Source organism: Stegostoma tigrinum, chromosome 27 (genome assembly GCF_030684315.1).
Source record: "Stegostoma tigrinum isolate sSteTig4 chromosome 27, sSteTig4.hap1, whole genome shotgun sequence".
In the NCBI taxonomy this organism is placed as follows: domain Eukaryota; kingdom Metazoa; phylum Chordata; class Chondrichthyes; order Orectolobiformes; family Stegostomatidae; genus Stegostoma; species Stegostoma tigrinum.
Genome location: NC_081380.1, coordinates 17075006 through 17098981, shown reverse-complemented (window position 1 = coordinate 17098981; position 23976 = coordinate 17075006). Strand labels below are relative to the sequence as shown.

Genomic DNA, 23976 nt, shown 5'->3' with positions numbered 1-23976 from the left:
GTTTAATTTCTTGTTGATGTCATCCATTTTGACCCTCGACGATTCAACTAAGGTGATGTCATTCAATGTGAAGGGACCACAGTTAGATGCTTTCTTGTTGGAGATGATCATTGCCAGGCACTCGTATGGCGTGCCTGTTATTTGCTACTTATTAGCCTGAGTCTGAATGTTGTCCAGGGGTGGGAGTCAGGCACTGTGTCTTGGGACTGGGAGATGACAGGCCAAGCAAATGAGAGTCATGGTGATGGAAGTCGAGATGTGGCTTTGGGGATGGATTGAGGCGAGATGCTGGGAAGGTGGTGCTGTGGAGTCTGAATATCCCTGAGGAGTTTTAGGAGTAGGGAGGGAGGAGTAAATCACAGGTCATTGTCAGTGTCTAAAGCGTTGGCTGTCAATGAGGGCTCTGGGAAGGTACAGTCAGTTTTATAGTTGACCAGAATCCACAGCAGGTTTTTATTCCTTTACTTTTTCCTGGTTAAATGTTCAGGCAATTTACTATGAACTCTCCAAAGTCTCTGGTCTTAACTCCGAATTACAGACTTTTTCAGAGAATTCTATACGCCAGGTAATTGCCCACCAGATGTGACATCCCAAGCAGTTTCTGCAGAGTAGGCAGCGTTGGAATGTCTAATTGGTCCTGATGTGCAGTTCTAAACATTGTTACTACAATGACTTTTTTCTATCACAAAATCTGGGTTTCTATTTATTTTGTTTATTCAGTGGTTAGAAAGCAATGAAATGCAATGACAGTGAGTTCACCCTCCTCGCCATATAACATGCTTCTTGTCATATACTTTATTTTATAAATTAGCAATGTAGGAGATAGAACAAATCCACTCTAGAAAATGTGCATTTTCCCTAAGGAAGGTCAAAAAACTCTCATTCAAAGCAAATAGTCAATATAAACTTTATAACATTGCAGTGCATTCTGAGTGAGGAATTTATGAATTACTTTCTATATAGTATACACTTTTAAAGTAGAAAGTTACAATGAATCATCTCTCCTTGTTTAATTTGCATTTTTATATTTTCTACAATTTCACTATATTGCAATTCTATCCTTTAAGATGTTCACCACGACGTCCCTTTCTTTTGCAGAGCGGAGTCGACCTGGCAGTGGACAACAGAAATTGCCTATGAGAAGAATGGTGGCTGTCTTTGACTATGATCCCAGGGAAAGCTCTCCTAATGTGGATATTGAGGTGTGTTGCATCTGATCAGGTCTCTATATTGTTGGCAGCTGGTTAACATTAATCCACGTCAACACCTTAAGTCCATCATAACAATAACGGCCTCTTTTCCTCACCAGCTCCAAATTTAATTTAGTTCTGTCCGGGGCATCAATGGTAGGAATTGTTGTTCCAACTCACAGAGTAAGACTCCATGTGGTGTTCTATGTAATATTCAATACATATGTGGAACAAAACATTGTAAACTTAAAAATAGATGACATAATCAACCGAATTACAAATTCTGCTAAAGACACCGCGTGCATGTTAATTCAGTAATCTTTGCCAAGTGAGCTCCAGATTGTAATTGTATGTTAAAGAATGAATGAACAAACAGAGGTTATTTCTCTGTGAAAAATTGTCTGGGGTCTTTGTGTGTATCTTCACGGCTGTTTATATTTTCATTTGATGACGTTGGAACATAGGTACACAAATGTCACGATTAACACAACTCTACTAGCATCATTGCCCCAGAAGTTGTTTCCATTTTTATTTCGAACACCTGAAGTCTACTGCACCAGATTGTAACTTATTTCACTGCAGTTATCCCAGATTAACATAATTATGAGTGTTCCTAATGTGACATTCTCAGGGATGGATATATGGTCTTCATTTGTAGCTGAAAGTAGCTTTGAGGTACCACAAATCATTTCAGTTTGGTTCTCCTGTGGTGACATTTATTGCTTCCTGCTAAGTTTTAAGGTGAGTGATAAATGATTATCACAAAATGTAACAATATTGAATATATATTGAAAATATATTTTCTTCGAACCTATAATGATCCTTTGGTGCTGTCTACTGAAAATTATATTTTGGGGTGTAGTACTTTCGCTTCTAAATGTGAATGTTTTGGCTGTTGACCTGACTGGGGCTTGTTTTTAAAAAGGTGGCAATAAGGATAAGTGGGATAGAGGTGGAGTGACTATTACTGCGCCCCCCCGCAGAAGGAAAATCACTTGTTAGCCTATACATCGGGAATAAATCTGCTTGCAGTTGTTTGACTCTGTGGCCAGGCTCTAGTGGGTGAGAATGGGCCTTCTGCCTCCCAGCAAAGTCCCTCTGGCAGTCCCAGATCCCACAGTGACCACTGCCAGGCCTGCAAGGAGAGTAGATCACTGCCTGAGCAGTTCAGTCTCAGGCTTTTGTATTGTAAAGGGATCTGAGAGCTGGCCAAACTTGCTCCCTAAGCCAGCAAATTTAATCAACAAAAACTGATTAATGGCTCTAAACAAAATACCGCAGATGCTGGAAATCTGAAATCACAACAGAACGTCCTGGAGAAACTCAGCAGATCTGGCTGCATAGATGCTGCTGGAATGTGCTGAGTTTTTCCAGCACTTTACGCTTTTATGAAATTAACTTGTTACCTCTCATACAAAAACAACTGACACTGATGTATAGTGTTTCCAGCCTCTTGACAAAGGATATTACACAGTGATATATGATACCAAGCCACATGAGGCCATATAAGATTGATCAAAGGACTGGCATTAGAGAGTAATTTAAAATAGGAGCAGGAGTAGAAGCAACCCTTCATTTAATAAGGAGCACATCAGAGGTTTTGTGAAAAATGTGGCATAGGGAGTGGCATATTGGCTTGGATAGAAGATTAGTTGTCAAACATGAAGCTAAATAGGTGTAAGTGGAATAACACAGAGTGGAGCTGGAGGAATACAGTACGCCAGGCAGCAGCAGAGGAGCAGAAAAGCTGATGTTTCGTGTTAGGCCCCTTTTTCAGAAAATGTAAATATTAACAAGTGTAAATGGGCATTTTTTTAGGTTGGCAAAATGTAAAAGGCAGTGTGCTACAGAGATTTTTGTTGGGACCTCAGCTGTTTGTAGGTATTTTCCCATCAACCTGTTCAGAGATTTTATTTTGCATCTCTGGAGCAGATAAAACCTGAAACTTTGGTCTCCTGGCTCAGAGGTAGGAACCAATTTATATCAATTATTTGGATGAAGAGACACAAAGTATGATTGCTAAATTTACTGCCCACTCAAGGATAAGTAGAAAAGTAAACTGCAAAGACGACACAAAGAGATTACAAAATTATAATGATCAATTAAGTGAATGGGCAAAGACATGGCAAATGAAGTATAATTGGTAAAATATGATTTTGTCCCAGTTGGCTGTAAGAATAAAAAAGAAACACTTTATCTACATGGTGTGAGTCTACACAGCTGTAATATGCAGAAGTGAGAGTGCCCTCTTGTGTGAACCCTAAAAAGTTAGAATGCAAGTAATTGGAAAAGCTAACAGAATGGCAGCATTTATTGCCAGGAGAATTGAATGTCGAGGTAGGGAAGTTATGTAGGGCACAGTGAGACTGCATGTAGAGTGCTGTACAAAGTATTAATCACTTTAAGTAAAGGAGAATGTAAGTGCTTTTGATGCAGTTCAGAGAAAGATTTCTAGACTGGAATAGCCTGGAATTGTCTTATGAGGGATAGTTAAACAGACTGGGCTTGGATGTGTTGGGGTTTAGAAGAGTAAGAGTTGACTGAGTGACTATTCAAACATCAGAAGTGAACCTTTAAAAGACTTAGAAGTTCTGAAGACTCATAGCCAAAAGAGCCATCAGTTTTTGAAATTCTGCTTTCATCATCTTTTTAGGAAGAGAATCCTTGAATGTTTTTTAAGACAGAAGTGCACTGATTCTTGTTAAGGAGATGAAATGATATCAGTGGGATTGTGGATTTGAGGTTTCAATCAAATCAGCCATTGCCTTATTAAAAGTCAGAGCAGGCTTGACTGCTCCCTCTCCTAATTCATAAATTTATAAGCCTGCTTGGCCCTTGAGTAAGATTATAGCTGATCTGGTCATGGCCTGAATTTAATTTTGCTACCTGCCCCACATAACCTTGGACTTCTTTGTTGTTGCTAAAATCTGTCAACCTTGAATATATTCAATGACCCAATCTCTGCACTCTTTAGAGATAGAACAAGCCAAAGATAAATACCCTCTCAGAGAATAAATTCCTCAATTTCAATCTCAGGATCGCTCGTTCGGTAACCGTGCTCCCCAGTTCTAGAATCTCCCACAAGGGGGAGCTTCCTCTCAGCCTTTGTTGTCAGGCACCCACCAAACCTTTTATGTTTTAATAAGATCACCCCTTATTCCAACTGCAATGTATATCAGAGATAATGGGAACTGCAGATGCTGGAGAATTCCAAGATAATAAAATGTGAGGCTGGATGAACACAGCAGGCCAAGCAGCATCTCAGGAGCACAAAAGCTGACGTTTCGGGCCTAGACCCTTCATCAGAGAGGGGGATGGGGAGAGGGAACTGGAATAAATAGGGAGAGAGGGGGAGGCGGACCGAAGATGGAGAGTAAAGAAGATAGGTGGAGGGAGTATAGGTGGGGAGGTAGGGAGGGGATAGGTCAGTCCAGGGAAGACGGACAGGTCAAGGAGGTGGGATGAGGTTAGTAGGTAGATGGGGGTGCGGCTAGGGGCGGGAGGGAGGGATGGGTGAGAGGAAGAACAGGTTAGGGAGGCAGAGACAGGTTGGACTGGTTTTGGGATGCAGTGGGTGGGGGGGAAGAGCTGGGCTGGTTGTGTGGTGCAGTGGGGGGAGGGGACGAACTAGGCTGGTTTAGGGATGCAGTAGGGGAAGGGGAGATTTTGAAACTGGTGAAGTCCACATTGATACCATATGGCTGCAGGGTTCCAGGGCGAAATATGAGTTGCTGTTCCTGCAACCTTCGGGTGGCATCATTGTGGCAGTGCAGGAGGCCCATGATAGACATGTCATCTAGAGAATGGGAGGGGGAGTGGAAATGGTTTGCAACTGGGAGGTGCGGTTGTTTGTTGCGAACTGAGCGGAGGTGTTCTGCAAAGCGGTCCCCAAGCCTCCGCTTGGTTTCCCCAATGTAGAGGAAGCCGCACCGGGTACAGTGGATGCAGTATACCACATTGACAGATGTGCAGGTGAACCTCTGCTTAATGTGGAATGTCATCTTGGGGCCTGGGATAGGGGTGAGGGAGGAGGTGTGGGGACAAGTGTAGCATTTCCTGCGGTTGCAGGGGAAGGTGCCGGGTGTGGTGGGGTTGGAGGGCAGTGTGGAGCGAACAAGGGAGTCACGGAGAGAGTGGTCTCTCCGGAAAGCAGACAGGGGAGGGGATGGAAAAATGTCTTGGGTGGTGGGGTCGGATTGTAAATGGCGGAAGTGTCGGAGGATGATGCGTTGTATCCGGAGGTTGGTAGGGTGGTGTGTGAGAACGAGGGGGATCCCTTGTTCGCTCCACACTGCCCTCCAACCCCACCACACCCGGCACCTTCCCCTGCAACCGCAGGAAATGCTACACTTGTCCCCACACCTCCTCCCTCACCCCTATCCCAGGCCCCAAGATGACATTCCACATTAAGCAGAGGTTCACCTGCACATCTGTCAATGTGGTATACTGCATCCACTGTACCCGGTGTGGCTTCCTCTACATTGGGAAGACCAAGCGGAGGCTTGGGGACCGCATTGCAGAACACCTCCGCTCAGTTCGCAACAAACAACTGCACCTCCCAGTTGCAAACCATTTCCACTCCCCCTCCCATTCTCTAGATGACATGTCCATCATGGGCCTCCTGCAGTGCCACAATGATGCCAACCGAAGGTTGCAGGAACAGCAACTCATATTCCGCCTGGGAACCCTGCAGCCATATGGTATCAATGTGGACTTCACCAGTTTCAAAATCTCCCCTTCCCCTACTGCATCCCTAAACCAGCCTAGTTCGTCCCCTCCCCCCACTGCACCACACAACCAGCCCAGCTCTTCCCCCCCACCCACTGCATCCCAAAACCAGTCCAACCTGTCTCTGCCTCCCTAACCGGTTCTTCCTCTCACCCATCCCTTCCTCCCACCCCAAGCCGCACCCCCAGCTACCTACTAACCTCATCCCACCTCCTTGACCTGTCCGTCTTCCCTGGACTGACCTATCCCCTCCCTACCTCCCCACCTATACTCTCTCCACCTATCTTCTTTACTCTCCATCTTCGGTCCGCCTCCCCCTCTCTCCCTATTTATTCCAGTTCCCTCTCCCCATCCCCCTCTCTGATGAAGGGTCTAGGCCCGAAACGTCAGCTTTTGTGCTCCTGAGATGCTGCTTGGCCTGCTGTGTTCATCCAGCCTCACATTTTATTATCTTGCAATGTATATCAGTCCAATTTGTTCAACCTTCCCTTATAAGACAACACCTTCATCCCATGAGTCAACCTAGTGAACTGTCCCTGATTAGCTTCTAATGTACATGTAGTCATCCTAAAATAAGAAAACAAAACTGAATTCAGTGCTCTCAATGTGGCTCCAGCAGCACCCTGCGTTGCTGTAACAAGGCTTTAATGTTCCATCCTTCTTGCAGTAAAGGCTACTGTACTCACCACACCCAAACATTCATTTTTGTAGTTCATTTACGAATACATGGAAATCACTGTACTGTGTCAGAGATATTGGGAACTGCCGTTGCTGGAGAATCCGAGATAACAATGTGTGGAGCTAGATGAACACAGCGGGCCAAGCAGCATCTTAGGAGCACAAAAGCTGATGTTTCGGGCTTGGACCCTTCTTCAGCAAAGGGGGATGGGGAGAGAGCTCTGAAATAAATATGGAGAGAGGGGGAGACGGATTGAAGATGGATAGAGGAGAAGATAGGTGGAGAGGAGACAGACAAGTTAAAGGGGTGGGGAATAAGCCTGAAGAGGTCAGTGTAGGTGGGGAGGTCAGTCCAGAGAGGACGGACAGGTCATCAGAAAAGGGTCTAGGCCTGAAACGTCAGCTTTTGTGCTCCTAAGATGCTGCTTGGCCTGCTGTGTTCATCCAGCTCCACACTTTGTTATCTCGGATTCTCCAGCATCTGCAGTTCCCATTGTCGCAGGGACAAGCTGGGCTGGTTTTGGGATGCAGTGGGGGGAGGGGAGATTTTGAAGCTTGTGAAATCCACATTGACACCATTGGGCTGCAGTGTTCCCAAGCGGAATATGAGTTGTTGTTCCTGCAAGCTTCGGGTGGCATTGTTGTGGCTCTGCAGGAGGGCCCAGGATGGACAAGTCGTCTAAGGAACGGGAAGGGGAGTTGACTGGGATGCAACTGGCAGGTGCTGTTGTTTATTGCGAACCGAGCGTAGGTGTTCTGCAAAGCGACCCCCAAGCCTCCGCTTGGTTTCACCAATGTAGAGGAAGCCCCAACGGGTACAGCGGATGCAGTATACCACATTCGCGGATGTGCAGGTGAACATGGGCTTGATGTGGAAAGTCATCTTGGGGCCTCTGATGGGGGTGAGGGAGGAGCTCTGGGGGCAAGTGTAGCACTTCCTGCGGTTGCAGGGTAAAGTGCCGGGTGTGGTGGGGTTGGAGAGGAGTGTGGAGCGGACATGGTTGTTGCGGAGAGAGTGGTCTCTCCGGAAGGCAGACAAGGGTGGGGATGGAAAAATGTCTTTGGTGGTGGGTCAGATTGTAGTTGGCAGAAGTGTCGGAGGATGCTGCGTTGGATCTGGAGGTTGGTGGGGTGTTATGTGAGGACGAGGGGGGTTCTCTTTTGGTGGTTGTGGGAAATGCGGGAGACACGGGTGAGGGCGTTCTCGATCACTGCCGGGGTGGGGTGGGGGTGGAGAAGTTGCGGCCCTTGAAGAATGAGGACATCTGAGATTTGCGGGAGTGGAATGCCTCATCCTGGAAGCAGATGCAGTGGAGTCGAAGGAATTGGGAATAGGGAATGGAAGGTGGGTGGGAGGAGGTGTATTCTGAGTAGCTGTGGGAGTCCGTGGGCTTGAAATGGATATTGGTTTCTAGGTGGTTGCCTGAGATGGAGAATGAGAGGTCTAGGAAGGTGAGGGATGTGTTGGAGATGGTTCAGGTGAACTTGAGATTGGGTGGGAAGGTGTTGGTGAAGTGGAGGAACTGTTCGAGCTCCTCTTGGGAGCATGAGGCAGCGCCAATACACTCATCAATGTAACGGAGGAAGAGGTGGGGTTTAGGGCCTGTGTAGGTACGGAAGAGGGATTGTTTCACTTAACCTACAAAGAGGCAGGCATCGCTTGGGCCCATGTGGGTAACCATGGCCACCCCCTTTGTCTGTAGGAAGTGGGAGGAATCGAAAGAGAAGTTGTGGAGGGTGAGGACGAGTTTGGCTAGGTGGATGAGGGTATTGGTGGAGGAGGACTGGTCAGGCCGGTGGGACAGGAAAAAGTGGAGGGCCTTTAGGTCATCTGCATGCAGAATGCAGGTGTATAGGCACTGGACGTCCATGGTGAAAATTGGGTGTTGCGGCCCGGGGAATTGGTAGTTCTGGAGGAGGGAAGGGCGTGGGTGGTCTCGTGGATGTGGGTGGGGAGTTCCTGGACCACGGGGGAGAAAATGGAGTCCAGATAGGTGGTGATGTGTTTGGTGGGGCAGGAGCAGGCAGAGACAATGGATGGACCTGGGCAGGCGGGTTTGTGGATTTTGGGAGGGAGATAGAAGCGGGTGGTGCGGGGTTGGGGAACAATGAGGTTAGAGGCTGTGGCTGGGAGGTCCCCTGAGGTGATGAGGTTGTGGATGGTTTGGCAGATGATGGTTTGGTGCTTGGGGGTGGAGTCATGATCCAGGGAGCAGTAGGAGGAGGTGTCGGAGAGCTGGCGTCTGGCCTCTGATGTAGAGGTCAGTGCGCCAGACTAGAACTGCACCTCTGCGGGTTTTATGGTGAGGTTGGGATTGGAGCGGAGAGCTGCACGAACAACTGCACCTCCCAGTCGCGAACCATTTCAACTCCCCCCTCCCATTCTCTAGATGACATGTCCATCCTGGGCCTCCTGCAGTGCCACAACGATGCCACCCAAAGGTTGCAGGAACAACAACTCATATTCCGCTTGGGAACCCTGCAGCCCAATGGTATCAATGTGGATTTCACAAGCTTCAAAATCTCCCCTCCCCTACTGCATCCCAAAACCAGCCCAGCTTGTTCCCGCCTCCCTAACCTGTTCTTCCTCTCACCCATCCCTTCCTCCCACCTCAAGCCGCACCTCCATTTCCTACCTTCTAACCTCATCCCTCCCCCTTGACCTGTCCATCCTCCCCGGACTGACCTATCCCCTCCCTACCTCCCCACCTATACTCACCTCTGCAGCGTCCATCCCCGCCCCTTTAACTTGTCTGTCTCCTCTCCACCTATCTTCTCCTCTATCCATCTTCGATCCGCCTCCCCCTCTCTCCCTATTTATTTCAGAACCCTCTCCCCATCCCCCTTTTCTGATGAAGGGTCCAACCCGAAACGTCAGCTTTTGTACTCCTAAGATGCTGCTTGGCCTGCTGTGTTCATCAGCCCCACACTTTGTTATCACCGTACTGTACCAATTTGTGTCTCTTCACTTCAATAATATTCTGTTTTTCTATATCTTCAAACAAATGAATAGCCTGATACTTTCCCACATTATTATCTATCTGCCAAATTTTACTCCATTAACCTAACCTATCAATAACACTTTGCAACTCTTTATAAGCTATTCTTGCATCATCAACAGATTTGTCTATAAAACACCTTGTCCCATCCAGCACATTAATATGGGTTATGATATTGATGGCCCAGCATTGATCCCCATGACCTTCCACTAGTTGCAGTTTGTTGTCCTGAAAATGTCAAATTTATTCTGAATCTGTTTCTTTTTGATTAGCTAATCCTCTATCCTACTGGTATATCACTCTCACCGTTATCAACGTTTATCTTGTGTAGTTGCCTTTTACGTGGCATCATATCAAATGTCTTTTGGAAATCTAAGTACGTACACTAGATCTGCCTGTTTCTCTTTAGCCTCCCAGTTTGTTACATCATCAAAGAACTCCCATAAATTTGTCAAAATGATTTACCTTGCCTATTGACTCTGCTTGTTGCATTGTGACTTTTTGAATGTTCCACTGTTATTTCTTAATTGTGGATTTCAACCAGTGGTGGCCAAATCCTAAGTTGAATCTGTGCTTTTTTTGTGTTACAGGCTGAGCTGACATTTAGTGCTGGTGACATCATTACTGTTTACGGGGACATGGACGAGGACGGTTTTTATTACGTAAGCCTGTGCAGATGTCTCAAGCAATATGTTAGCTGTTTAGGCTTGTCAGTTCAAAGAAGTCAGCCCCAAACTCTCATGTATGCTACCTATACAGCAATGCACACTTTCTGTGCTAAGTAGCTTGTCTTCCCAGACCAAAGCCTTTGCCATCTATAAGCCTAATATCAGGAATCCGATGGAATCTTTGCTCCTTGTCTGGAAGTGTGCAGTTTCAAAACCAAAACACTCTCAAACCTCAACACCATTCAGGTGAAAGCAGTTTGCTAGTTTGGCACCTCACCCACTATCTTAAACATTCCACTTCCTCCAACATCACTCTAAATATATTATGTATAATTTATACAATGTGCAGCAACTTTCCAAAAGTACTGCAACAGTTTTCAAATCTGCAACTTCTACCACCCGGAAGAACAGGGCAACTGTTGCATGGAAACACTTACCCTCCAAGCCATATCACTTCCTCACTTTGAAATATATCATTACTCCTATATGTCTTTGATCAAAATGCCAGAAATCCCTGTCTAATGAAATTTTGGATATTTCAACATAGACTGTAGCAGTTTCATGCAAAACAGAATTCTACTTATCTATAGAATCCCTGCAGTGTGGTAGCAGGCTGCTCAGCCCATAAAGCCCACACCAAACCTTCAAAGAGCACCCCATTCAGACCCACAGCCCACCCCCATAACATTGCATTTCTCATGGCTAGCCCACCTAGCCTGCACATCCCTGAACACAATGGGCAATTCAGCATGGCCAATCCAGCTAACCTACACATCTTTGAGCTATGGAAGGGAATCCACACAGACATGGAGAGAATGTGTAAACTCCAGGTAGACAGTTGTCCATGGGTGAAATCACACCAGGGTACCTGGTGCAGTGAAGTAGCAGTACTACTTCACCAAGCCACCTTGCCTTGAGCATATGCATTTGTTACTCGCAATGTGCTCTTCTCTATGCTGGGGAGACCATACACCCATTTAGTCACTTCTGGTCAATTTACAAGTATGACCCTGAACTTCTTGTCCCAATCATTTTAATTCCCCACCTTGCTCCCACATAACCTAACAATTCCTGGTCTGGTGCAGTTTTCTAGTGAAACTCAATGCACGCTTAAGGGACAGCATCTAATCTTTTAACGCAGCATTCTGTAGGCTCTGTACTTGACAATGATTGAACAGTTTTAAATCATATACTCCATTTTCTCAAACTTTTTATTGCTGGTTTAGTTTTTCAAATTTCTTTTTTAATTCAGCCAGATATTCAAATGTCTGATAGCCAGCCATTTTCCTTGCCAATTTCTTTGGTTTTTGTGCCATGATTTAGTTTATTAGTTAAGCTCTCCTCCCTCTCACACTTAGCACAGACCTTTCCTGGATCTTTTCATTTGCTCGTGAACTATTAATTGATGAAAGATCATCAACATGAAGTGTTCATTTTGTTTCTATCCACCAATATTGCGTGTTCTGCTAAGTGTGAAGGTTTTTCTGGTCAAATAAACTGGAAATGTTCCCTGGGACCTGAGTCCTGTTTGATATTTGAAACAGTCGGACTAATAGTGTCAACTTATTTTGGGAAAGGGATGTTCATAGTAATTTTAAAGGCTTGCAGTTGTCTTGGACTGGTAGCATGCCATTTAGCAGAACCTTACAGGCTGTGTAAGGCATTTTCATCCCTGACCCCCTAGCTCAAGTTGCTAATACTGACGTTAGGTTTGAACTAATCCAACAGCAAGCAGTGCTAAAAGGAACCTTTTCGAAAACACAGGACTGCAACAATGTAAAACATACTGGGCTACCAAATCTTGAGGGGTTTATTAGATTCATTGTTGTACTCCTAAGTTTCCCGTCCCACACGAATATTTGAACCTTGTCTCCACTCAGGTGACATGATTATTATAGTTGGCTGAGCAGTATGTAACAGGTTTCTGTGTTGTCTCCTTCTAGGGTGACCTAAATGGACTACATGGGCTTGCACCATCGAACTTCCTGGAGGTGATAGCTGGGGAGGAGACAGTGGAACCAGCTGCTGGGAATATCACGTCGAGACTTTCTCCAACTGTAACACACAAAGAAAAACAGGTAAACCAGCATATCCTGTATTATGTTTAAAAAAAGTGATGTACTCCTATTGTGAAATATTGGACGCAATATGTACCATTACTAATGGTCTCTGCACAAAGGAATTCAAGACCAAGATTAATTCAAAGGTGGAGGAGGGTTAACAGCTCAAAGATAGTTGAAGCAAAGTATGCAAGGGAGCACGGATCAGTTGGGAAGAGGAAGTGAGGCAGGACAGAAAATCAGCAGAGGGATCATTTCAATCAGTGAGGGTTATAGATGGACTTCCATTTGGCAAATTTGCACTGTGCCCCCTCCACCCCCAAAGAAGACAGTAACTTTGGCTCCGGCTTCATATTTATTTGCAGCTGAGTCCCTTTTAAGTGGATGTATTATCTAACCCTTCAGTCTTTTCCAAGTAGAACTTTTGTTGCATTTTTTTAAGGTGGATAACACTTCCTTATATGTATTAAAATCTTTTGAGGATTTGTTTTATTATAGACCTTTTCTTCGATAACCTGTATTTTACCTTGTGTGATTCTCATAGTGAAGTTTTTTAATTACTTTTGCACTAGGTGGCTGTGTTACATAAAACTTCTTAAAGTCATTTCAATATTATCAAGTGCAACATTTTTAGAAAGTTATTGTCTTGCTGCATTTAAATTATTCATATGTTGTTTCCTCTCAATCCATAGTTTTTAGTTGTCATGTTGACCTTTTTTTGGAGAATGGTGAGTTTCAAGGTTTTAGCCCAAGAATTCTACAGTTCAGCCCTTTCATGAAATGTTCAAACTCTGTATTTATTCATTTTATTCACTTCGGATGATGAGCTGGCTGAGTTCTGTTGGACATAATGATCCATGCTTGATCAGTAGCCAGGCCTGATTGGAGCAGCTCGTTCTTATAAAGCTCTTTTGTTCATTTACTCTCTTGTTGTAGTTGCTTCACTTCCTTTTGTTATAATATTTCTGTTTCTCTACCTTTTTCTATGGCTACAGAGGAAGACTGTTCATTTCAAGCGGTAATTAGCATCCGGGAAGCTTTGTAAGTTTATGTTGCTGAAGATACTGCTGCAGCTTTCAGGCACTGTCCTTGCATTGCAGCATGCACACCAGAAGGAGCTACATTTCTGTGGCAAGCACAGCACTGGTACAAAGAACAGAGTTAGAAGAATTTTTTCTAAATAGTACAATATTTTCTATATCTCAGTCAAATTTTAACAATACCTATCTGTCCTTCCTGTCCTACTAGCACTTCAGGGTAATGTAACCATTCAATAGCTGCCCATCATCTGCATTTTGATCCCTCTTGGCCATCAATGTATGATCTAAGCTGTTGTGCGAAAAGAAAGGGATTAAGTCAAAGTCAGAATTCTTCCTCATAGACTGAGAGAGTATCTCATACAGAGCCACACCTGAAACCATAAGTATCAAAGAGATCAAGAGTGACAAAGGTGAACTCTGAGGGTTGAATTGTTGTGAATTCAGAAACATTTGTGCCTCAGTCAAAAGATGCTGGAACCCAGACTCCAGAATTCCCAGCTACAAAACCGCAACTCTCATATTTTTGCTGGGTTATTGGGAGTGAGGGGCTGAGTTGGGGCCATTGGTAGAAATGGGATAGAAGATACTTCACACATTGACAGTTCGAGAGACAGTAATTCTTCTAAAACTGTGGCTGCCTGCAAACAGAAGCAATTTTGCTCATCCAGATTTCTGGAACAAAACATTTGGGGCAAGCATCTAAACCAATGGAGTTCTGTGCTAAGGTCTGATACCTCTTTGGGAGTACACAGCTTCCCTTTTGGGAGAGGACCCATTCTTCATTGGGATTGGAAAGATTAGATATCAGTATACATGTGTGGATAAGGTCTTTGGAACTTTCACGCTGTTAAAATATTTCAATATCCTGCCATTTAAATTCTGGAAAAATCATGCAACCATAATTTGACACCAAGTTGGCACACTGGGAATAAAGCACTAAAGGAAAGATTGGGGGTCTTCAATTGGCTCGAAGTTGACATCAAGATAATAAGGGATTATAGTGATGAATGGGACTATAACTTGGCATGGCAAGTATGAGGAACCATGGTCATGTGTATAGGTTGGCCTAGAGGATATGAGAGGCCATAAGGTTGGGTGGATCACATAAGTTTATATGGATGATGTCTTGAGCACGTGTGGGTTTTGTGAAGGCTTGTGGGCTGTTTTTGGTTTTATTGTTTGTTTCAAAATGGATTTGAAATGCTAGAGCACTGAGACATGCCTTTAAAAAATGTCACACTGGCATAATGCAATGTCTCTGAATGATTTCCTGTGATGCAGGCCTGTCCCTAATTAATGCATAGCCCCCATCTCCCCCAGAATGAAAATCAGACCATTCAAAGCGCTTTGCCTCATGTCTGACTCAACTCCCCTGCAGGAATGAAAATTCAGCCCAGAGAGTACATTGAGCAGTTTTCTTAACAATGACATTTTGCAAACATAAACCAAAAAGAAAATGATTAGGAAATTTGTGATAGGGATCCAATAAATTGGAATTGGTAAATACGTGACTACAAGGATACTTAGTTGACTAGTTAAGTAAACCATTTGGGATATAATTTGATAGTCAAGATGCACAGATGTGCTGAGATTCCTACATTTTCAGAAATTAACTTAAATTCTTGGGGTAATTAAGATATGTTTGGATAGCCAGTGATGTCAAGGGATGGAGCAGTGAGCTCTGGCATGAGTTAGTGCAGCTTCAGTTTCCAATCCCAGTAATTTCCTAATCTGCTCTGCCCCACTGCAGGACACAAACTAGAGATTAATCTGGTACTGCTTGGCAGATGCATAATTGTAGCATCAGAGTTCTGTAGCTCTCAAAGCCAATCATGAACGAGCCTAAGTCGAAGATTCCTCAACGTCAGACTATTCCTAGAACAAACAGCAACTGCAAAATTGCAGAATTTGGTGAAAAATTTGGGATTTTCTATGATTCACAAGAAAAATATTTAAATGTAATAAAATCTCTCACACCAGATTAAGGGTAAGACTTGGCAAGTTTGCCAGTATTATGCTCTTTTGACTCTGACCTTTGAATCGGCTGCAAATGTAGGACTTCATGTGTGCACTTCACCTGCAATAATGCTAGTTACCAGTAACTGAATCATACAAGTGCTTGGCTGTATCGTTCACACTCGGGTTAGTTACACTCGGACATGCCACCCTTAATACAAAAGCAAGATACTGCAGATGAGGGCATCTGAAATAAAAACAGAAAATGCTGGTAACATTTTGATCACTGACAAGAGGTCATCAGCCTGATATGGATTGAGTCTGACAAGCTGTGTACTTTTTTTTGCATTTTCTATTTTTACTTCTCATCCTTCAGTCAGTTCTAGCTAGATTTCTCACTGCTGGTTTGCAGGCTCCTTACGGATTGCTGTCAGTCCTGACATTGCTTCTGGTATTTTACTGACTAAAGAAGCAGGTTTGCAGTTTCTAATAGCATCGATGATCCGAAGTGGAAACAGTTAAAGTTAATTCATATTAATATTTTGATGGTATATGACTTCAACTTCACAATGTTAATGGAATATAACAGGTAAGGGAGTAACCCAGTGCATGAAATCAGCTTTCAAACCTGGCTTACGATTATGTTTTCTTCTTTACTGGTGAATCACTAGGAGAATTAGAAGGGGAGATGTTGGCTGATGAGGGTGAGATGGCTATATTGCAGAGTAGCTGGAGTGTGATGTACAGAAGATCTGACAGCAGAGACATCTTCAGTAGTGTAGGTTGCTGACAGCGTTATATGATTATTGCTGTTAGGAGATTTATTAACCTGGGTCATGGCTAATAACAGCCTCTCGCTTGCTTTGCATGTGACTGGCTAACACTGTATAGCCATTGCTTTTTGGATAATTTGCAGCATTATGTGGCTACACTGTCTCACAGTCTTCAAGATCCATGATAAAAATGCCGTGTTTGTGGTTCAGGATCGCAAGCATTATATATGTGTAAACTCAAACAGTATCTATCCAGAATCAAAAGTTATCACAGAATTCACAGTGTTTCCTGCTTTCTTGATACGTGGAGCAGGAAGTTATTAGAAGATCAAAGTTCGCCCTACTCAGTTCTGGTATTCTCATGATGTGTGATGGAGTTATTGACTATTTATAACAATGAACCTCTTACCATCTGAGATGTGCTGTGCCAATCAGTTGATTGTCTATTTTTAGATAACGGTGCACTGTGTTAGTTGGTGCCTAGAACTTCTGATCAGCTCTTCTTTGGGCAATGCTAGTTTCGTGTCAATCTGTTCTTTATTGGACAAAATATGAGACAGAACTACCCTATTTCTCATCTTGTCTTCCATTTTCCCCAATCTTTGCCCTCTTTTAGAAAGTGACAGAAGGTAAAGTGCAGAAAAGTGAAATTGCTGTGTAAGAAATGTACAATTCCAGCTGTATTCAGATGAAATAGTAGCAAAATAAATTCAACTACCCTGTACCTTCAGCAGGGGCAGCTTTTGATGTGTGTTATCCCTTTTAATCGCAATTAATTAATCTGAGCCAATTTCTTTTGTGTGCTTGCATGCTTGTATCTCAATTGTACACATTACATTGATGCAAAACGGTTGCTTCTGCACAGACACAAAAAGCAACCAACAGAGTAAATCAGATAGGGAGCAAGACCAACATTAGAAGAGAGGCAGTTTCACATTTAAGGTTTATGTCCTTCCATCTTGCAACAATTAATGAGAGAATGTCTTTTTAAGTATTTAACTAAAATCAAAGCAATTAATTTTAAAATGTAAGTATTCTTAAATTAAAATTTTTAGGTTGGTTGCATAAAACAAATACAACATCAGCATTGTGTTTTTCAAGACTTCATTTTTTAATTGCTGGCCAATTTTCACACTTTGAGTCGTGCATGCAGCTTCAATCCCCTTAACCTTACCTGGAGAACTAGGTGTGGGTTTGGGCCTTTTATCTTAAGAAGTATATTATACAGGAAGTGCAATGACGGTTCAGCAGAGTGGTTACTAGGATGGTAGGACTTTGCTGAGAAGGAAAATCCAGTCTGTATTCTCTGGAGTTTTGAAGAATAAGAACTGATCCCATTGAAACCTACAAAATACTTAAAGGGATAAACAGGACAGATGCAACTAAGATGTTTCTTCTGGCTGGGGAGCCTAGAATCAGGGCATGCAATTTAAAAATAAAAGCCCTTAGGAACAAGCATTATGTGGCTACACTGTCTCACAGTCTTCAAGATCCGTGATAAAAATGCTGTGCTTGTGGTTCAGGATCGCAAGCATTATATATGTGTAAACTCAAACAGTATCTATCCAAAATCAAAAGTTTATTCAGACACTTGTGAATCTCTGGAATTCTTTGACCCAGAGGGCTGAGAATGCTCCATAACTATGTTTAAAGTCGAGACTGACAATTTCTTAATACCTATGATGTAAAGTGATATGGAGATAATGTTGGAGAAAGGCATTGAACTGGATGATCATACCGAATGGTAGACCAGGCTGGATGGGGCTGATTGGAGTATTCTTTCACTGATGGTCTTATTTCATAAATTAAATATCTAAGTGCTGGTGGGAATGTGGAATGAAATACTGAAAGTGAAAAGCATCAATGAAATCCCATTGTTCTGCTCTGAAACAGCATCTTTAAAAGGAAGCTCATTTAAGGTCCCAGCTATTAGGATAAGAAAACAAAGTAATCTTTCCAGAGACACGAATGACAAGCTAAAGGAGAGTTATTTTAACAAATTATGTTTGTGTGGGAGATATGAGTGAATGTCAGAAGAATTGTTGCTGTTAGCTGACAGAAATAACTCAGAGGAGAGAAATGGAAGAGAACTGACAGGCATCCAATTCTGACCTTTGATTTTAAACAGAATGCCAGAATAAAAAATCAGCCATTTCTGACAATCAGGGCCATTGTGGGAGATTATGATTGGTGAGGTTACAGGATTTATACAAGACAAACACCAATCTTACTGGCCGACAGAGCTCAGTTGCTTCCTGGTTCAGGTCGATATGACAAAACACTTTTCACAGAACAACAGAGAATTCTTCTGATATTTTGTTATAATGTCCAGCCTTTCTCACAACTATTACTGCATGAAATTCAACTGGTCATTCATCCCATTGTTAGATGATGTGAAGCATAAAATATCAACATCTTGATGTTTCTCAGTGCAAGAACACTGACTATATTATTGCGAAACATTTTGATACATTTCTGATAAGGGTAATGAATAGTTTGAGCAGAAAAATATCTGACCGAGTTTAAGTAGAGATTGAGGTAATTGTGAGATAATAAAATGTGAGGTTGGATGAACACAGCAGGCCAAGCTGCATCTCAGGAGCACAAAAGCTGACGTTTCGGGCCTAGACCCTTCATCAGAGAGGGGGATGGGGTGAGGGTTCTGGAATAAATAGGGAGAGAGGGGGAGGCGGACCGAAGATGGAGAGTAAAGAAGATAGGTGGAGAGAGTATAGGTGGGGAGGTAGGGAGGGGATAGGTCAGTCCAGGGAAGACGGACAGGTCAAGGAGGTGGGATGAGGTTAGTAGGTAGCTGGGGGTGCGGCTTGGTGTGGGAGGAAGGGATGGGTGAGAGGAAGAACCGGTTAGGGAGGCAGAGACAGGTTGGACTGGTTTTGGGATGCAGTGGGTGGGGGGCAAGAGCTGGGCTGGTTGTGTGGTGCAGTGGGGGGAGGGGACGAACTAGGCTGGTTTAGGGATGCAGTAGGGGAAGGGGAGATTTTGAAACTGGTGAAGTCCACATTGATACCATATGGCTGCAGGGTTCCCAGGCGGAATATGAGTTGCTGTTCCTGCAACCTTTGGGTGGCATCATTGTGGCAGTGCAGGAGGCCCATGATGAACATGTCATCTAGAGAATGGGAGGGGGAGTGGAAATGGTTTGCGACTGGGAGGTGCAGTTGTTTATTGCGAACTGAGCGGAGGTGTTCTGCAAAGCGGTCTCCAAGCCTCCGCTTGGTTTCCCCAATGTAGAGGAAGCCGCACCGGGCACAATGGATGCAGTATACCACATTGGCAGATGTGCAGGTGAACCTCTGCTTAATGTGGAATGTCATCTTGGGGCCTGCGATAGGGGTGAGGGAGGAGGTGTGGGGACAAGTGTAGCATTTCCTGCGGTTGCAGGGGAAGGTGCCGGGTGTGGTGGGGTTGGAGGGCAGTGTGGAGCGAACAAGGGAGTCACGGAGAGAGTCTCCGGAAAGCAGACAGGGGAGGGGATGGAAAAATGTCTTGGGTGGTGGGGTCGGATTGTAAATGGCGGAAGTGTCGGAGGATGATGCATTGTATCCGGAGGTTGGTGGGGTGGTGTGTGAGAACGAGGGGGATCCTCTTAGGGCGGTTGTGGCGGGGGCGGGGTGTGAGGGATGTGTTGCGCGAAATACGGGAGACGCGGTCAAGGGCGTTCTCGATCACTGTGAGTTTGAATGCCTGTGGGATAACTAGTTATTGATGTAAGGTCAGAATCAGCCAAGTTTGATGTTATATCATTTATCTTCAGTTTGAAGTGTCAGTTCAGATTGCAACAAGTGTGTATTGTTGGGTGTGTGTCTTGCTGTCTTCTGTTTGATATGTATAACATTTCTTCTGATTTTCTTCCCTCAGCTGAGCTTGGATGAAGCTGTGGCTGTACAGCCTGTTGTGCAAGAAACCGATTATCCTGCTGTCACGGGATTGTGTTTGGACGATCAGGGATGCAGTGAGAATGTCTCCAATAACAAGAAGAAAAAGGGCTTTTTTTCCAAAGGAAAGAAATTGTTCAAAAGGTTGGGATCCAGTAAAAGAGAGTAACTTAAAAATGGGATCCTATAGTGGCAAGTACTCCTACTTGGGATCCAGTAAAAGAGAGTGATCTAGTAACATTGTAACTCTCACCTCGCTTCCAGCAGCAGAGTAACTCCCACCTGGGATCTGGTAATGGAGAGTAATGCCTATTCAACCTCCAGTAACAGAGAGTTACTTCGTCTTGAATGCAGTATATCACTTCAGATGGTGCTGAATCTTAGAAATGATTGGAAACTAAGTGGATTTGGTTGACATCCACTGATGCAGAACCCTGACCACTGCAAAATCTAAAGGTATCTCCACCGCCCCTTTACTGTGATTGAAAGAATGATTGGCCACAAAATCTAATCTCCCTGCTGAGCTTTAATCCTGTAAAACCATGAGAAGAGAATGCCTTTTTACAAATGATAATAATTACAAACCATGAATTTTCACCCAACTGGAAATATCTAGCTTCAGATCACCTCATTTGTTAACTGTTAGAAGACCTGTCACTAATATTGTTCATGCATTGATGCTCCAGTTACTGCTTAAGAGCACAGAGCTGTTCCCTTCAAGTAGCTACATGACAATATTACTTAAGATTTGCAGAGGTATAAATCTCTGCATTTCGTAAACTTCAAACTAAGACAGGTAGTGCCTGACTGATAAGGAAATTGTGATGTGATCACCAGTTTGTTACCCAGTGTTGTCTCACTGGTCCATTTCTTTCTGGAGTTGAACACTGGTGAGTTCTATTCCCTTGTTATCAGCAGTCACTTTATGTCTTGAGTTTGTAACCATTTACCAAGTCCCAAAATGGCACACGTGCAGGGCAGGGATTTACGATCAGGGCTGGTGTTCACTGAAATGGTTTTAAAAATGGCTCCATTTCATGAAATATTGAAGTAAATGGAGATAAATTATTCTATGACTGATATCAGACTTATTGAGTCCTGTTTGTATGTTAGAAATTTTCAAACAGACTGTTCAAAGTCTAGACAGTTAGGCGCAAAACTAGAAGGTAACAACTTTACCTGAAATCACAAGTGTGTAAAGTGTCCATATATTTGTGATCTGATCTATTATATTGCTAAAGGTGAGTAATTGGAAAGTTTGTCCTTTGCCTTATTCAAGAAAGACAGCTTAATGGATTTCTAAACAAGAAAAGTGGATTTTCAGATGTCAAGCCACAATACCCTGCCAGTTTTCAGCTGATACCCTCAGATTGTGTACATTTACATTCTGTTCTCCAGGCTCCTGAGCAGCTGTCACACATAAAACAGAAACTTATTTTCATACCTTAAAGAATTGCCATCATGTTTAAATTCTAGCACGCCACTTTGTAATATACAGTCAAGATTTTGTAAAGAAGAGTTTATATGATTGTTTGTGACATTTATAAATATTTTCACCTCTTGTTTTGCATGCGTCATTGGGATCAAGTCCGGCTGTGCTTTGCATGGAGGACAGTTATGAACAGGGCCAAGCCCTTACTGTTAAATGCTTTTCCCTTGTTTCTACATAGAAATGTTTTTACTGAAATAAAGTCTATTTTCACAGAAACTGTCTATGTATTTTAATAATTATTTTAAACCGGTGGTAAGGGAATGCAAGAATAGTTATGGAGAGGGGTGAGCCAGGCTATGAAGCAGAAATATGGAATGTCAGGAGGGAGGGCCATGGAGAGAAACCACGTGCTAGGTCCTTTTCATGATTCCTGGCCCCACTGACCACAGTATGCAACAATATTAAATAGTTAAATTTAACTGAGTTTGACCATTCTGTTTGCTCTGGAATTTCAATTCCTAGCACGAAGGAACATGGCTGTAGTTCTTGAAAATCAATCAACTCAGCCCATGGATATCATTGAAGACCTTCCACAAGAATATTGTGGTAGGCTGAACCACCTGCAGCTGTTCCATCAATGACCTGCCCTCAGATATTTGCTGATGCTTGCACAATGTTCAGCAGCTCCTCAAATACTGAAGCAGTCCCTATCTGAATACAGCAGGACCTGGACAATATCCAGATTACCGCTGATAAGTGGCAAATAATATTCATGCTACACAAAAGCCTGACAACAACTACCTCCAGAAAGAGAAAAATCTAACCATTTCTGCTTGATATTCAATGACATTACTATCATTGGATTCTGCGCTATTACATCCCCATTTTCCATAGCCAGAAACTAAACTGACCAGCCACCAACATACTGTGGCTACAAAAGCATGTTAGAGGTAAGGAATTCTGTTGTGAGTAACTAACTTCCTATGGCTCCAAAACCTCTCCACTGTCCACAATGCAAAAGTCAGGAGTGTGACAGAAAGCTCTCGAGTTGCCTGGATGGATGTAGTTCCACTAATACTTGAGAAGCTTGACACCATCTGCAACAGAGTGGTTCATTTGATTGACGCTCCCTTCACCACTGATGCACAATAATAGGACAATGTACCATCTACAAGATGCACTGCAGCAATTCACCAAACGTATCTACACACCTTCCAAACTTGTAACCTCTACTATCTGGCAGGAATGTCCCCACATATAAATTCCCCTCCCTGTCACACAATATCCTGACTTGGAAATAGATCACCGTTACCTCACTCCAGCTAGGTTAAAATCTTAGAGTTCATTTCTTAACAGCGCTGAGGCTACCCCTTCGCCCCCAGGACTTTAGCAATTCAATAAGGCAGCTAACTGCCATTTTCTCAAAAGCAATTAGGATGGAGCAATAAATGTTAGCTAAGCCAGCAATGCACATATCACGTGAATACATAAAATAAATCTTTGCACACAATACCAAATTGATCATAATGGAATTTACTATGTTATCCTATATATAGACACTGATTGACTGTAATGAGGCCATCAAAACACTCTGTACCATATTCATTTTCATGTTCTGTCCAAAAGTCTTCCCAGAAATCATTTGTACAACTGAAACTTTCACTTCATATCTTCTGATTCAAAGGAAGGTAACTGGTGTTTCTTCTGTTGTTTGTAATTTGGATTGAAGAACAATTCTTCAACGCAGAGCTGACCACCATGGAATCTAAAATGTGGATTACTACATCAGATAAATTATACATGTTATGGAATTTCTGACTGACAGTACCAACACTTCTAAAGGGAATGCAGTGCACTTTTATTCATAAAACAATGACCTGGTTTCTGCACTTAGAATCTCTCAAATATAAACTCTTATATACACAAATCGCCCATGTGTATAAAAGAACAGCAGCTGTCACCTGAGGATCAGCTATTCATTTCCTATTTTTAGCTTTGGGAACAATACCAGAGAGGGCATTCAAAGTTACGGGTTTTGAATAATGAAGCCCATATGATCTCATTCAGCAGTTACTGCAAATAGCTGGGTATTCAGGATCATTAGCATGCATATTCCATACTCTGGTGCTGTATGGATGCTTCATCAAGTTGCATTTTATAGGTCTAAGTAGGTGAGGAATTTGAATGGAGAAATGATGAATTAAATGTGATTCACTTTTTTAAAATTCCAAAATACTTGGTGTATACAAAACAGTTTGTGTAAAGTCCAGAGGAACTGACCAGATTTTAGACTCGCAATTAAATTTTGGCTCCCCAAAACGTAATGTTATGTATCCAGTATTTCATGCCCCCTCCAATTACCAGCATGTCTGTCCCAATTTGTGCCAGACCAGCTCAACCAATCATTTGTGGTTGCTCTGTTGATGTTCAGCACCATGGACAACGGAAAGCTGAAATCTCATGTAGGCAGGCCCATGGCTCTGTCGTACTTGACCTCTAATGCCCACTTGTCACTCATGGAGGAAAGAAGCAGGACATGATAGAAGATAAGAGTTC

General features: G+C 43.2%; 1 protein-coding gene across 8 annotated transcripts in view; it reads left to right on the top strand.

Moving 5' to 3' along the window:
* LOC125464533 (RIMS-binding protein 2) overlaps positions 1–21663 on the top strand; it is a 218364-nt gene extending 196701 nt beyond the window's left edge. For 6 of the 8 annotated variants that reach the window (XM_048557017.2, XM_048557015.2, XM_048557016.2 and 3 more), the window contains 4 exons: positions 1099–1202; positions 10186–10257; positions 12207–12341; positions 19972–21663. In XM_048557017.2, the coding sequence (XP_048412974.2) occupies positions 1099–1202; positions 10186–10257; positions 12207–12341; positions 19972–20157 (497 nt within the window). In that variant the 3' untranslated portion in view covers positions 20158–21663. Of the gene's footprint in view, positions 1–1098; positions 1203–10185; positions 10258–12206; positions 12342–13318; positions 13365–19971 lie in introns of all 8 variants that reach the window. The other 2 variants (XM_048557018.2, XM_048557020.2) reach the window with 2 other exon arrangements.
* The last annotated feature ends 2313 nt before the right edge of the window (positions 21664–23976 follow it).